At 47.8% G+C, this 13,735-nt stretch overlaps 1 protein-coding gene across 2 annotated transcripts in view; it reads right to left on the bottom strand.

The window, feature by feature from the left end:
- zc3h3 (zinc finger CCCH-type containing 3) overlaps positions 1–13,471 on the bottom strand; it is a 52,617-nt gene extending 39,146 nt beyond the window's left edge. For both annotated transcript variants that reach the window (XM_069723111.1, XM_069723110.1), the window contains exons 1-3: positions 13,413–13,471; positions 8,292–9,591; positions 7,952–8,112 (exon numbers count right to left, since the gene is read on the bottom strand). In XM_069723111.1, coding sequence (XP_069579212.1) covers positions 7,952–8,112; positions 8,292–9,591; positions 13,413–13,458 — 1,507 coding nt within the window. In that variant the 5' untranslated portion in view covers positions 13,459–13,471. The remainder of the gene's footprint in view (positions 1–7,951; positions 8,113–8,291; positions 9,592–13,412) is intronic.
- Between the last annotated feature and the right edge of the window lie 264 nt (positions 13,472–13,735).

Here is a 13,735-nt window from a genome sequence, read left to right as displayed (position 1 = left end):
TTGTTCCCATGCAACTGACAACATGATTCCTAATGGTTAAATCCAGGGGACACCTGGAGGGAAGTTATGGCTGTGCTTATAGGGAAACAGGGAGGTCAGGCACATAGCGGAGGGTCGGGGGCAACGAGCTTAGAAGGTTTGGATGCCAATCGTGACTGGAGGCACACGGCGAAATACTCGAGGCCCCTTTAACCCCCCTGGGAGGGAGTAGAGAAAACCTAACTTTCCCCAGGGGGGATGAAGAGGAAAAGAAAGGACAAGGGACGGCTTAGAGAGGAAAGGAGCTACTTGGAGGGGAGTGCTGGGGACTTGGGGGGGGACACAGTAGGGGGGATGGGGGTGTCACTGAATAACTCACTCAGACCAGAATAGACTCAGGGGGGGAGGGGTTCGAATGGACGGTATGACTGAAATGGGGGAAAAAAAACAGCAAGATGGTATAAGGGGTAAGGTTTCTCCTCCACCTGCAGGGGGCCTCGAACTGAAGACTCGGACGGAGAGCCAGGTGGAGCAGGAGGGGATAAGACTGAAAGGAGGGGGGGAGGGGGGGGTTAGAGCGGACACGGAGCCAAGCCATCAATTAGGAGAGAAACGTTTAATCCCCGTGGACAACATCCTGCACACTACTAGTACTACTAGTGTGGTCAGTGTGACGATAAGTTTTCTGACTTCAGAGCCCCGACTGAAACACCGTGGGGGGGGGGGGGGGCACGAAGAGTCGCTATAATCTATAGATAATTCAAACGGATTTTGCAGCAACGGTACGAAATTCGCTCAAACTAATTCGAACGAATTGGCGTGCCATTTGGTGTTCTTACAAACGTTACAGATTTTAATGAATAAGCGATGTCATCCAATAATAATCATTAAAACTGATCAAACACTGGAAACCAGCTTCAGTTCAGTTTAACTGGGAACATTTACGACATTGTACCATGACACAAGACAACAGCTGATTTAAATATTCACATTTTATGTCACGTCATTATTTTTCTGCTGATCTTAAACAGTAAACTAGATTTTGGCAGAAAGACAAAAATGTATGTTCTTTAAGGGTTGAAAGGTTTCAGTGTGTTGAACCTCCACGACAACCAACTTCTACTACTAGTACTACTACTGCTAGTACTACTACTATTACTACTACTACCGCTACTACTACCTCTACTACAACTGCTACTAGTACTACCTCTAATACAACTACTACCTCTACTACTACTAGTACTGAATTACAAATAAGCTGCATACGTTTTAAAGTTCTTTTGGAGCTTTAGCAGATGGAGTCGTGCGGCGAAAACTTTCGGACTTTATTGATCACCATATTAGCGCTTATAATCGTTTTAAAAAGGCAATGAGATTTGTTGAAAAAGTAAAAGCACATTATTGATGACTAGTTGCTTCATCAAAACACTGTAATATTCTACTCCTGGATTAATATGAATGGTTTGAGGAGTTTTTTTGAAGCTCATTTTTTAATTGAATTCCTGCACAATGTATCCTGGAGTTTTTTTTAAAAATTATTTTCTTTGCAGTCCAGCCAGACAAAAATCAGAGCGTGCGTGTGTGTGCGTGTGTGTTTGTGTGTTTGTGTGAGGCATAATTAACATGCCGAGCGCTCTTCGGACTCTTTGCTCGTCTTCCCACGTAAATGGCAAGCCCCCAGTGATTATTATGGCAACATGTCAGTGTGTGCAGACATATGGAGGGGAGCTGGGCCGGGTCGGGTTACTGTCACCGGGTCGGGGTACCGCGGGGTGAGGGAGGGTGGGGGTTAGGGGGGGCTGGAAGGCTACAGCAGCACGCTCTCTCCAGCTGACAAAAGGGGGGGGAAGATTTATGGAGTAGCACCTAACGCACCCCCCCCTGTCCAACTTTCCCCTCCCTGTTACCAGAACAAACACACCTTCATGTGACACAAGACTCGCAGCCGCCGAGGACAAACACACACTGATTAACACGTTAGAGAAAACAGCTCTGAATTCATGTTTACAACAATTAAAGGACTATTTCACCGCTTTTTAAGCCAATTTATGATAAATCATGAAACTTTTACATTAATGTTTGACTATTCAGCAAACTGTGTTTTGGATAATTTTCCTCCCTTTAGGCAGCTTTTTTATTTTTTTAGTACTGTAACAGAAAGGCAACGGTTCAGTTTTATCATCTATCACAGTTGACGTTTGCTTGTTGCACTTTTTCCTCATGTTTAAACACTGCATGAAGGCGTTGTGCATTATTAATGCACTATTTTTTTTGTCAAATAAATTTGAGTACATTTATTTGAGTAAATACGGTTCACGACTCAGCAGTATTATTTATTTTATTTACGAGATAACTTGCAAAAAAAAAAAAAAGTCCCAGTATGGTCCCTAAAAAACAAAAAAGAACAATAATGGTCAATAAATCCCCCCCCCCCCCCCCACAGACTTTAGGGTTGAAGAGATTAAGAGTTTATGCGCCCGTTAAGTTCTTGGGAAAATGATGGTCAGGATTCAAACTCCGTACCGTTTTATCTACAGATGGAAACAGAGACATTCATTCCTGCGAAGCCATTTACCAATAAGTGACACCCTGTATTGCCTGCCATGTGTTCTCAAATAATTAGTGGGTCTCTGGCCCGCGGTCCTGTTAGGTTTCTGATTTATTCAGACAGCCTGACACACGGGCCACTCCTCTGGATACCAACACAACATTTACCTCCTTAACTGGGACGGAGTCACAATCGCGTCGGGATAAAGTTTCTCCTCGATAGTCTTCATTACACACTTCGACAAATGTCGCCCATGTCTCACCCCCCCCCCCCGCCCACCCTCACCCTCCCGCTCCAAAACGTGGGATAAAGACCCCCCTCCCTCATCATGGCACGCAGTCAAAAAAAAAATTAAATAGTGTAAGAAAGCATCGAGAGAAAAATCTGTAAAAACCTGTTGAGCAATTGAAATCTACTTAAACTAAAAGTTATCCGGTCATTGGAACGAGGTTTCCCCGAAGCGCTTCGAGTGTTTCCGGTTCACTCGCCCCGTCCTCGGGAAGCCCGGTGATGTCCGACGTCGAAAATTTTAATTATGGCCAGTTGACAGTTTGATGAGGGTCCAGGGAGGGGAAGGAGGAGGGCGGTAGGCGGGGGTGGGGGGGGGTCTCGCCACATTACTTGTGTGGACACACTGTGGGCACAGCGGTCGGCTCCGTCGGGGTCTTGTGAGGTTAATCAAAATGCCAAATGTTACCGTGCACCGCGGCGAGAGGAGCTATACTGAGCAATGTCCCGCACAACACACCAGAAACTGAATCATTCATGCAACCCAAGAGCAAAACTCTTTATATATAGAGGCACAAAGATGAGAGCGTGCTGCCTTCTTAATGTGTCCACAAAGAAGCGATTGAAAACATAATATATACATATATATATAAATAAAGTGGTTTCCTGCTCATAAACCTGCCAGTCCATGTGAGGTCCAAATTAGGACATTAAGGACCGTCTGTCTCATTTACCGTCCTCCTCTTCCTGCAGTGACAACAGCAGTTCCTGCTTAAATCATTACGCCGACGCTATATGTTTGTGTGTGGGCGCACATGTCCTGTGTGTGTGTGTGTGTGTGTGTGTGTGTGTGTGTGTGTGTGTGTGTGTGTGTGTGTGTGTGTGTGTGTGTGTGTGTGTGTGTGTGTGTGTGTGTGTGTGTGTGTGGGACAAATGGTGACGGACATAAAGAGAAAGGAGAAGACGGAGAAAGCCACAGACAGGTCGAGAAGAAGACAGGTCGAGAAGACAGAGGTCCACCTGTTTGACACAGAGAGCCTGAGAAAGTGCGAAGGAATGAGCAGAATGCCTGCGCGCATGCGTGTGTGCGTGTGTGTGTGTGTGTGTGTGTGTGTGTGTGTGTGTGTGTGTGTGTGTGTGTGTGTGTGTGTGTGTGTGTGTGTGTGTGTGTGCACGTGTGTGTGTACCAACTGATAATACTGCAGGAGCACCGGGGGGATGGCATTTAGAGAACGGTATGTAGAAAAGCAGCTGATGGGAGGATCTCACACACACACACACACACACACACACACACACACACACACACACACACACACACACACACACACACACACACACACACAAAGTATTAAAATCATTTGACCGATAAAAATCTTCAGAGAGATCAGCGCACAAATACACACTGACATGGCGGCGAGGAGCAAACAAACAGTGATTTAATGTCCTCTGTAAGCTGCCTCTTTGTGTGTTAATGTGGGAGAGTGAGTCAGCGAGACGAGACCGCAGGACAAGTGGCCACCGTGTGAAGGAAAAGTGGGAGAAACTGGAGCAAGTGTGAACCAGGCAGTGATGCAAATAAACAAACAAAAATAAACAAATGTATGTTGCGCCAAGCTGAAGTCAAAAATAAAAAAAAGAGAGAGAGAGAGACGGAGGGACCGACGGGGTGACAGCTGCACATGTGCCAATGCCTGACAAATGTGTGACTGCTCCAGTTATGTGATTACTGAATGATATCCTTAAAAAAAACACCAAAAAAACCTCCTAAAACACACTTTTAAAAGAAAACACAAACACTTTTCCCCTTTTTTGTGTTGGTTTCCTATTCAGGGGTTCAGCGTCTTGCCCAAGGACACTTCGGTAGGTGGAGGAAGGTAAACGGGGGATCAAACCGCCAACCCTGTGATTCGTAAATGTGTAACTTCATACACGCAAAACTGGAGCAACGATGCCATAATGACAAAATGTGAATCACTGAGAGGGAACAAAATCAGGAGCACACACCTGAACGCATCGTATGGACGGAGGACTTAGTGTTAAGATGCTGGGAAACACGACAGGAGGGGCGTCCGGTGACATCACGATGAGGTCATCGTGCAGGATCACACAAAAAAAAAAAAAAAAACAGCTGATGCAACAATTGAAATGAGGTGTGTGTACATTCAGGGGAGTGTGTACATGTTGGAGCATGTACATGTGGAGTGTGTACATGTGGAGTGTGTACATAGTGTGTGTGTACATGTTGGAGTGTGTACATGTTGGAGTGTGTACATGTTGTGTGTGTACATGTTCGAGTGTGTACATAGTGTGTGTGTACATAGTGTGTGTGTACATGTTGGAGTGTGTACATAGTGTGTGTGTACATGTTGGAGCGTGTACATGTTGTGTGTGTACATGTTGGAGTGTGTACATGTTGGAGTGTGTACATGTTGGAGCGTGTACATAGTGTGTGTGTGTTGGAGCGTGTACATGTTGTGTGTGTACATAGTGTGTGTGTACATTCAGTCCTGATCACTGGAGAAAGTGGAGAATGTCAGCGAAGCCTCGATGCAGAGCTGCACGTGTGATTTATGAGAGAAATAAATGGGATCAGTGTAGGCACGGTAACGGGATCCCTGTGGGGCGGGGGGGCACTCTTTTGTGGTGGTAATGGCCTCCAGTGTGTCGGGGGGAGGACGGGGGTGGGAGGTGGGCAGCATGTTGGTAAGTCGATGCTGAGAGAGCAAAGGTGGCAGCGCTGCCACTGTACGAAAGCCCCGCCCACAACAACTGTATAATCTGACCCCCCCCCCCCTCTCTCCCCACCCGCCCCCCTCCTTGCGAGGAACTTATTTTTTTGTCCAGCAAAGTTTCCATCGTTAATAAATCGGATTCATTGATGATGTACTCGCCTTCATGTGTTGTTCGTGCATGAGATCATAACTGAAAGACTTCCTGATCATTTATGAGGTATTAATACATGAAGTGATGCTTAAGTCAGGCCCGAAAATAAATAAATAAATATATATATCTAGATATATATTTATTTATTTTTGCTGATACTTTGCTGACTTGTTGATGCTCAAAAGTGCATTTCCACTTTTTTGAATACAGAAAGTCTGATGCTCTCCTCTGCAAAGTGATCTACAGCGCTGGGCTTTAAAAAAATAAAATAAAATAAAATCACAAGGCGTATTAGGAGAAGAGTGAAGACAGCAGCAGCGAGGAGGAGGAGGAGGAGGAGGAGGAGGAGGAGTGAGTGGGACCGGCTGAGAGGAAGCAGAGTGAGATAGAGACCTAAAAACGCTCCGGGAGCCCCGAAGCCGCACGCCTCAGCACTCTTCCTCCCGCGTCCTGTCCGCTCCTGACATTTATCTGCTTTATTAGATTATCTGGGGCTACATGGCTGTCTGTGGCCGCACACACACACACACACACACACACACACACACACACACACACACACACACACACACACACACACACACACACACACACACACACACACACACACACCCCTCGATTCATTACAGTCCTAACTGCTTACTTAGGTTTATGCCCTCTTTAAATTAAACCACAGATAAACCAAAGAGCTCCGAACACCGTGTGGACGGGAAGCCTCAAAACGGCCATTCGGGAGGAAATTAAGAAACATAGTTTGGGGGGAGTATTATCATGCGTGTGCGTGTGTGTGTGTGTGTGTGTGTGTGTGTGTGTGTGTGTGTGTGTGTGTGTGTGTGTGTGTGTGTGTGTGTGTGTGTGTGTGTGTGTGTGTGTGCGCGTGTGCCAGTGGTCATGAGGTTGCTTTTTAACGGGCTCATCTATAGGGACTCTGCTTCCCATCATTAGTAATTCAATTTGCTCTTTATTAGCGGCTCTTATCGGAGGCACAGACGGCTCGCAGCAGCTCTCTCTCCATCTTCCTCCGCTCACCCCCTCCTCCCCCACTGCTCCACCTCTTCTCCCCATGTGTGTGTGTGTGTGTGGGGGGATTCAGGATGCCCGTCTTCAATTAGAGACGCGTGTTGATTCCTTCTTCACGTGACATAAAAAAAACCCAGAAAAGGCAAGGAGGAGCCGAAGACGAAAGGACTCGGAGAGACGCTGAGAGACGAAATAAAAAGCTTCACGTTAATGGCTAGATGGCTTCTTTTTTTTCTAATGTCTTCCGACTCCATTGAGTACGGGATGACTGCACCCAAAAAGATGGGCATGAGGCGTGTAGGGTACACGCTGAATGACTGGAGGGGTTGGAGGGGCAAGAGGAGGGAGGAGGGGGGGGGGGGGGAGGTGGAGGAGGGCGGTAAAAACAATGATTGCTTTCCATCAGGTTGAGCCTATATTCTACAGTTCGTTAAAACAATCCAATTTGCAAAAGGATAATTACGCATTAGCTCCTTTTTTTTTTTTTTTTTTTATCTGCTGGAGGGAGAGAGGTGCCGGGGCTCGATAGCGGCGGCGCTGCCCGCCTCCACCTCTGCAAATTACCCGCTATCGGCACTTGTTCGCCATCACGGCTGAATTGGGCAATCAATTAACCCCCCCCCCCCCCCTCTTCTTATAGTCTGCCTGTACAGCCTCTCTCCCTGTGACAGCAGACAAGCAGGACACACATGTGAGCTGCTGCCCTCTACTGGACACCAGCTGTAACAGCTGCAGCTCAGAGGGCCAATTCTCCCATGACACCAGGAACCAGTGTGCTCAGACTGGAAACGTTAAAACAGCAGCTGACAGCTCTTTTCATAAAAAATAATAAAAAAATAAAAATAAAAAATAAGCCTTAAAATCTTTAGACAATCTTTGCTTTCTCTTTCTGAGTTTCACAAGTTGACTGAACCCATCAGCACATCATTTACATAGTTTCCTTTTGGCACAAAATGAAACTGTGATTTCTTGTAAACTAACTGCTAAATGATATCTCAAAGACTATTAGTCTATTATGTGGAGCATTCAGTGTATAGGACTGAAAAAAACACTATGAGGAGACGTGTTGCCGAAAAAAAAAAGAAACAAGTCTATAAAAAAGCAACAAACTGAGAGGTAAAGAACCAAGTGAGAATATTTAAGTAAAATAAGACTAATCATCAATAACTACAGGGCTTCAACATTTCTATTTAAACATGTGATGTTATTTGATGAGCATCTGGTTGACAGTTTATTGAGGAACAATAAATAAACAACAACATTTGTGTACTGTAGTGCGGTGCTGCTTACTTGTCCTTGACGACGTGGGGGAAAGCCGCCTCAACTTGTGTCGCCCGAACGACACCAGCTCCCTCCGGACCGCGAAGGGGCTCCTGGTGAAGGCGTGCGTTCGGCCCCGCGGGGAGAACTTTCCTGTTGACGGGCCGCCGGCCTTCTCCGACCCGCCGCCGCTGTGGTCACAGAGGGAGAAGAGAAACAGTGAGACACCTGGAGGGACGCTATTCATCAAAGGTATGGAGAGGAACTGATTTGAATCCATGTAAACAACATGAGCGAGGACACGTGAAGGACTTTGCTGCCACCTTCTGGCTGAGGACCAAAAACAAAACGCGCGTTGCGGTGAATTTACCTGCCGGCCGACCTCCTGATGATCTTCATCCTGCTGCGCAGCTTGAACCCGCCGGGGGACGAAGACGGGAAGGAGGCCCGTTGAGGCGACACGACGACGAGTCCTGCTTTCGCTCCTCTGCTGCTTCTCTCGGCCGTCCAGTGGAAGGCGGATCGGCGACGGGCCGCCGTGGCGCCGCCCGTTGCCGCCAGAGAGGGACTCTGGCCCGCCGCCTTCCACCGGTACCGACTACTGGGCGACGGACCGGCGGAGGAACCGGCGGTTCCCTTCCTCAGCTTGGCGGAAGGAGCGGAGCCCGGTTTGAGCTTCTTGGAGGCGTCTCTCTGACTCGGAATGAGAGCTTTGGGAGAAAGAGGCTTCCGAGGCGTCTTAGTTTGGGCCCCGACGGAGGAGACCCACCTGTACTTGGAGGTTCTGGGGGCCGCGGTGACCGGGCTCAGCTTTCGAGGTAACTTCTTCGCCGGGGTTCTCTTGCCACCTGCCAACGAGGAGGTGCTGCCGGCGGTAACTCTGGGCTCCGCTGCTCCCGTGTTCTGGCTCTTCACCCAGGTGAACTTGGACTTTTTCAAAAAAGAGGCGCCGGCTTGGACCTGCCTGATCTGGGACGAGGTGTCGCCGGGAGGTTGTTTTGAGGCGCCGGCGGTGAGAGCGGCCGGAGTCGCGGTCCGTTTGGTCTCCGTGGCGGTTCTGCTGCTCAGCAAAGGTTTGATCTGAGCGGCCGTCGAGGTTTTGACCGACGACGGCGCTTCTGAAGGAACGCTGACCGTCTTTCCCGCCACGACGACGTGTCCGCTTTCAGCCGTGTCCCGAGACTCTTCGGCCTTTCCTCTGAGAATTTCGTGTCGCACTCTGGCGTCCTCTGAACCTCGTCGTCCGTCTTCATGCTCGTCTTGTTGTCCCGGAGTCTCTGTGGGTTTTTTCTCACCGGCTCCTCCCTTTACGCTGCCGATATGTCCGTCTTTCTTCTGTTCAATAATCCCTGATGACGCGGTGGCAGTTTTGGTCTCGTTGGGCAGTGAGACGCCAGGAGTCGGGCTTCCGGAGGTAGACTGATGAACGGAGGAGGAGGAAGAGGCCGATGGATGTCCGACAGAGGACGGGGGGCTCTTATTTTTCAGAGAGTACGTTTTCCTCCAGCTGCCGCGGCTCTGAGGAGCGTACGTTCCCCTTCCGGAGTCGCGAGGAGGGCCGACAGACGATGAGCCGTGACCTCTGGATGACGTGGAGGTCGCAGGGTGTCTCTGCTCACTTCCTGTAAACGGCGCGTCGCCATGGACGCTCTTGTGGTTATTGATGAGATCTGGGGGAATTAAAAAAAATAATTGAGGTGATGTAGTTGAAACAATAATAAGAAAATCCAGTTTACCAAACGTGTATTTCTCCCTTTTCCTTTAGTGACATTTAATTATGTCGGCAGTTTGACTGACAGACAGATTACAGAATAAAAATAGAGGTAGTAAAAACATTTTATAAATGCACAGTATATACAAATAAAATCCCATGATGCACCGGGCTTCTTTCCTCTCACTCTTTCACTCTCAAATACACCCTCCCATAGTTTCTGCTTAGTGTCAGTTCCCTCGCTCGTGTTGTTTCTTTTTTGCAGATCCCTATGCTGTCCTTTTCTCTCTCTGCTCTCCTCTCACCTCCAACTGGTTGAGGCAGAAGCTCCACCCACCTCTGAGCCTGGTTCTGATTGGAGGTTATGTTCCCCTCCTCATTCACGTGTGTTGGGTTTCTCTGTATAAATGCTGTAAAGTTCTTCTGTAAACATGTTTCAGCGCCATGAAATAACTTCAGTTGTGATTTTGGCCGCTCAAGAAATAAAAATTTAATTTAAATTTAATTTTCCAGCCGTGTCGTTACGACAAGAGAATGTCAGCTCGGTTCTTCCTTCCAACACATCATTTAATAAGAGACACTAACGTCTTTATTTGAACGTTGTTTCAGTCTGAAAGCGGCGGAGCTGCAAAGCTAACGGTTCGTGTTTGTTTGTTTGTTTTTAAATACTCGTAAAGCGCGCGAGCGACAACTAATTTATAGTACGCAACACTTCAGAAACGTCCTCCAGCTGCTCCCGTTACGACTACAGATAGGTTAGGTTAGGTAGTTACTTTATTAATCCCCGAGGGGACATTTTTTCGCTACAGCAGCATACAGAAGCAATAGATAGTAATAGAATAATAGAAAAGCAATAAAATAGCAGTAAAATAGCAGTAAAACTATAAAATATAAAATGCACAGTATATACAGTACAGCATATATCTATATATATTATATACAAACAACCAAGAAACACAGACAACAGTGTTATTGTTATGTGATGGATTTTGCCAGAAGTGAGTTATTGTACAGTCTTATTGCGGTCGGCAGGAATGATCTCCTGTATCAGGAATGATCTCCTGTAACAGGAATGATCTCCTGTATCAGGAATGATCTCCTGTATCAGGAATGATCTCCTGTATCTGTCCTTGTGACAGCAGCTGGAGGAATCTTTTGGAGAACGTCCTCCTCTGTCCCTGCAGCAGGTGGTGGAGAGGGTGGTCAGGATTATCCAATATGGATAATAGTTTGTTTAGCGTCCTCCTCTCCACCACCTTTTCCAGACTGTCCAGTTTGTAGCCGATGATGGAGCCGGCCTTCTTCACCAGTTTGTTAAGTCTGTTGGTGTCACCGGCTCCAATGCTGCTCCCCCAGCAGACCACAGAGAAGTACAGTTCACTGGCCACAACAGATGGTAGAACATCTCCAACATCTGGCTGCACACATTGAAGGATCGAAGTTTCCTCAAGAAAAAGAGTCGACTCATCACCTTCTTGTAGACAGCTTTGATGTTGGTCTTCCAGTTCAGTCTGTTGTCATGGAGACACCAGGTGAGACTGAGCTCGTTGCAGCAGGTAGATGATGGCGTCGTCCACTCCCACATGAGGCTGGTACGCAAATTGCAGAGGGTCCAGAGAAGATTTCACCAGCGGCCTGAGGTGAGCCAAGACCAGCCTCTCCAGCACCTTCATCACATGAGATGTGAGGGCAACCGGTCGGTAGTCGTTGAGGCCAGATGGAGTCGTCTTCTTGGGGACAGGAACCAGGCAGGACGTCTTCCATGAAGGAGTAATCTCCTTCATACCGGTCCACACCTCCCTCACGTTGTTCTGCTGGAGTTTGGCCTCCAGCTTCCTCCTGTAGGAGTCCTTGCACTCCCTCATCTTCTCCTTCAGGTGGCGCTGCACTCTCCTGAGCTCCTCCCTGTCCCCAGACCTGAAGGCTGCTTTCTTCTGATTAAGAAGAACTTTCAGGTCACTAGTGATCCACGGTTTATTGTTGGGGAAGCAGTGTACAGTCCGGGATGGTACGGTGGTGTGTTCACAGAATTTGATGTATTCTGTGATACAGTCCGTCATGCTGTTGATGTCCTCCCCATGTGGTCCAAACAGCACATCCCAGTCCGTGGACTCAAAGCAGTCCTGCAGGGCGTCTTTAGCCTCCTGTGTCCACCTCCTCACAGTCCTGGTGGTCACAGGCTGCCTCTGCACCAGGGGAACATACTTGGGAGTCAGTAGGACCAGGTTGTGGTCTGATCTACCAAGGGAGAGGGGGGCAGGGGGGGGGGGGCATTAGTACTGTATGCATCCATGGCATTAGCACACAGTAAGTCCAGAGTTTTATTGTTCCGTGTGGGGCAGTTCACATACTGGTGCAAAGTTGGCAGACTGGTTAAAGTCTCCAGTAACTAACAGAAATGCACCGGGATGCTGAGTCTGCAGTTTAGACACAGTGGAGTGGATGGTGTTGTGCAATTCTGTGCTAGGTTATGTTTACAATAATACAACATATATGTATGCCATATCATATTAATTATATATAGGTTGTATTATCAACTATTAATCCTAAGGGGTAGACGAAAGGGTGTGGTTGTGAATGAAGGTGTAGACGAAAGGGTGTGGTTGTGAATGAGAGTGATACTGCTGGGCCAAACCAAAAGGTCACAGGGGGGGTCGGCAACCTGTGAGGTCACATACTGTTGTTGTTTGAGGCATAAACAGGAACAGGCTGTCTGGAGGACTCCAGGATGTGAAGGAAGACAACCACCACCTCCACCAACCAACAAAGGACACATCAACACACATGACTTTTTGGTGTCTGGACTATAAGAAGACGGTCAGGGAGGGTCAGAGGTCAGACTTCATGAACTGACACATACTCTGTTGTTGTCAGGGAAACATCGTCTGGACCCAGAGCTCTGTAAACTGGTGGTTCTGTTCTGTTAAATAAATATCTTGAAGCCTGACATCTTCTCCTGTTGCCTCATTAAAGAGCACGCAGGACTCATATTGGCTTTGTACCAGCAGCAGCCCGAGTCCAACAGTGTCCACTGCTGCCTCTACGTCAGCTGATGGAGGAACGTACACAGCGACAACAATGGCGGACGTGAACTCCCTCGGTACATAATAAGGACGCATCCCCACGGCGAGCAGTTCAATGTCCGGGCTGCAGAAACGTTCCTTCACACACACGTGGTCGGGATTGCACCACCTCTCGTTCACATAGACTGCAATCCCTCCACCTTTCTTCAACGTCTCCGTCCCCCCGAACAGTCCTGAAGCCGGGTACGGCCGCGCTGTGGTCCGGGAGATGTGAGTGCAGCCATGTCTCGGTGAAACACATGATGCTGCACTCCCGGTACTCCCTCTGGGTCTTTACCAGCACCGAGCTCGTCCGTCTTGTTGGCCAACGACCTCACGTTCCCGTTAAGATCTCCGGTACCGCTGGTTTATATTTCCTCCTCTTCGCCTTCATCTTAGCTCCGGCTCTGCAACCCCGCCGTCTTCTCCGAAGTTCATCGGGGATCTCAGGCCTCGCTCCGGGCAGCAGCAGTAGAGGTAGAGGGCTACTCAGCGATCAGCTGATCACCAGAGTAAACAATAACAATGGCTCCATCCAGAAACGAGGAAAAATGACGGTTCATTCTGACCGTTAACTGAACACGAGAAGAAAACAAACAACAACTCCGAAGAGGAGAAAGGCTTAAAAAGACTTCATATAAAACACACTCGGGGAGCTGCTGTAACATCTTACATGACATAGATGTCGACATTTTACCGAAAGAGAAAGACCACTTACTTTGGAGAAGTTCAATTTGCCTCTTGAGAGCTTCTCTCTCCTCCATGTTTACGCCGCTGAGATGTTTCCGTCATAAAAAAAGCGACGCCCTTGCGGATGACGTATTTTTGGTACTGGCCAATCACCTTCTGATATTTTTTTGTTTTTATCCCTCAGTTTTGACTTACGGTCTTAAACTTTATTATTGCGGCAGAGGCAGATCGATCATCTGTAGTCCAGATTATGAATCCTATATTACTAGATTGACCCGCAGCACAATGTGACTCACGTTGTCTTTCTTGTACTGATCTAGAAAAGCCTTTTGTTTTTGCCTGTAAGACCGT

The sequence above is a fragment of the Brachyistius frenatus genome, unplaced genomic scaffold, assembly GCF_029030835.1.
Source record: "Brachyistius frenatus isolate BFR_SWC_R1_liver_20210118 unplaced genomic scaffold, ASM2903083v1 Contig_316, whole genome shotgun sequence".
Lineage (NCBI taxonomy): Eukaryota > Metazoa > Chordata > Actinopteri > Embiotocidae > Brachyistius > Brachyistius frenatus.
The sequence above is the reverse complement of the archived record's forward strand: the minus strand, read 5'-3'. Positions and strand labels throughout refer to the sequence as shown.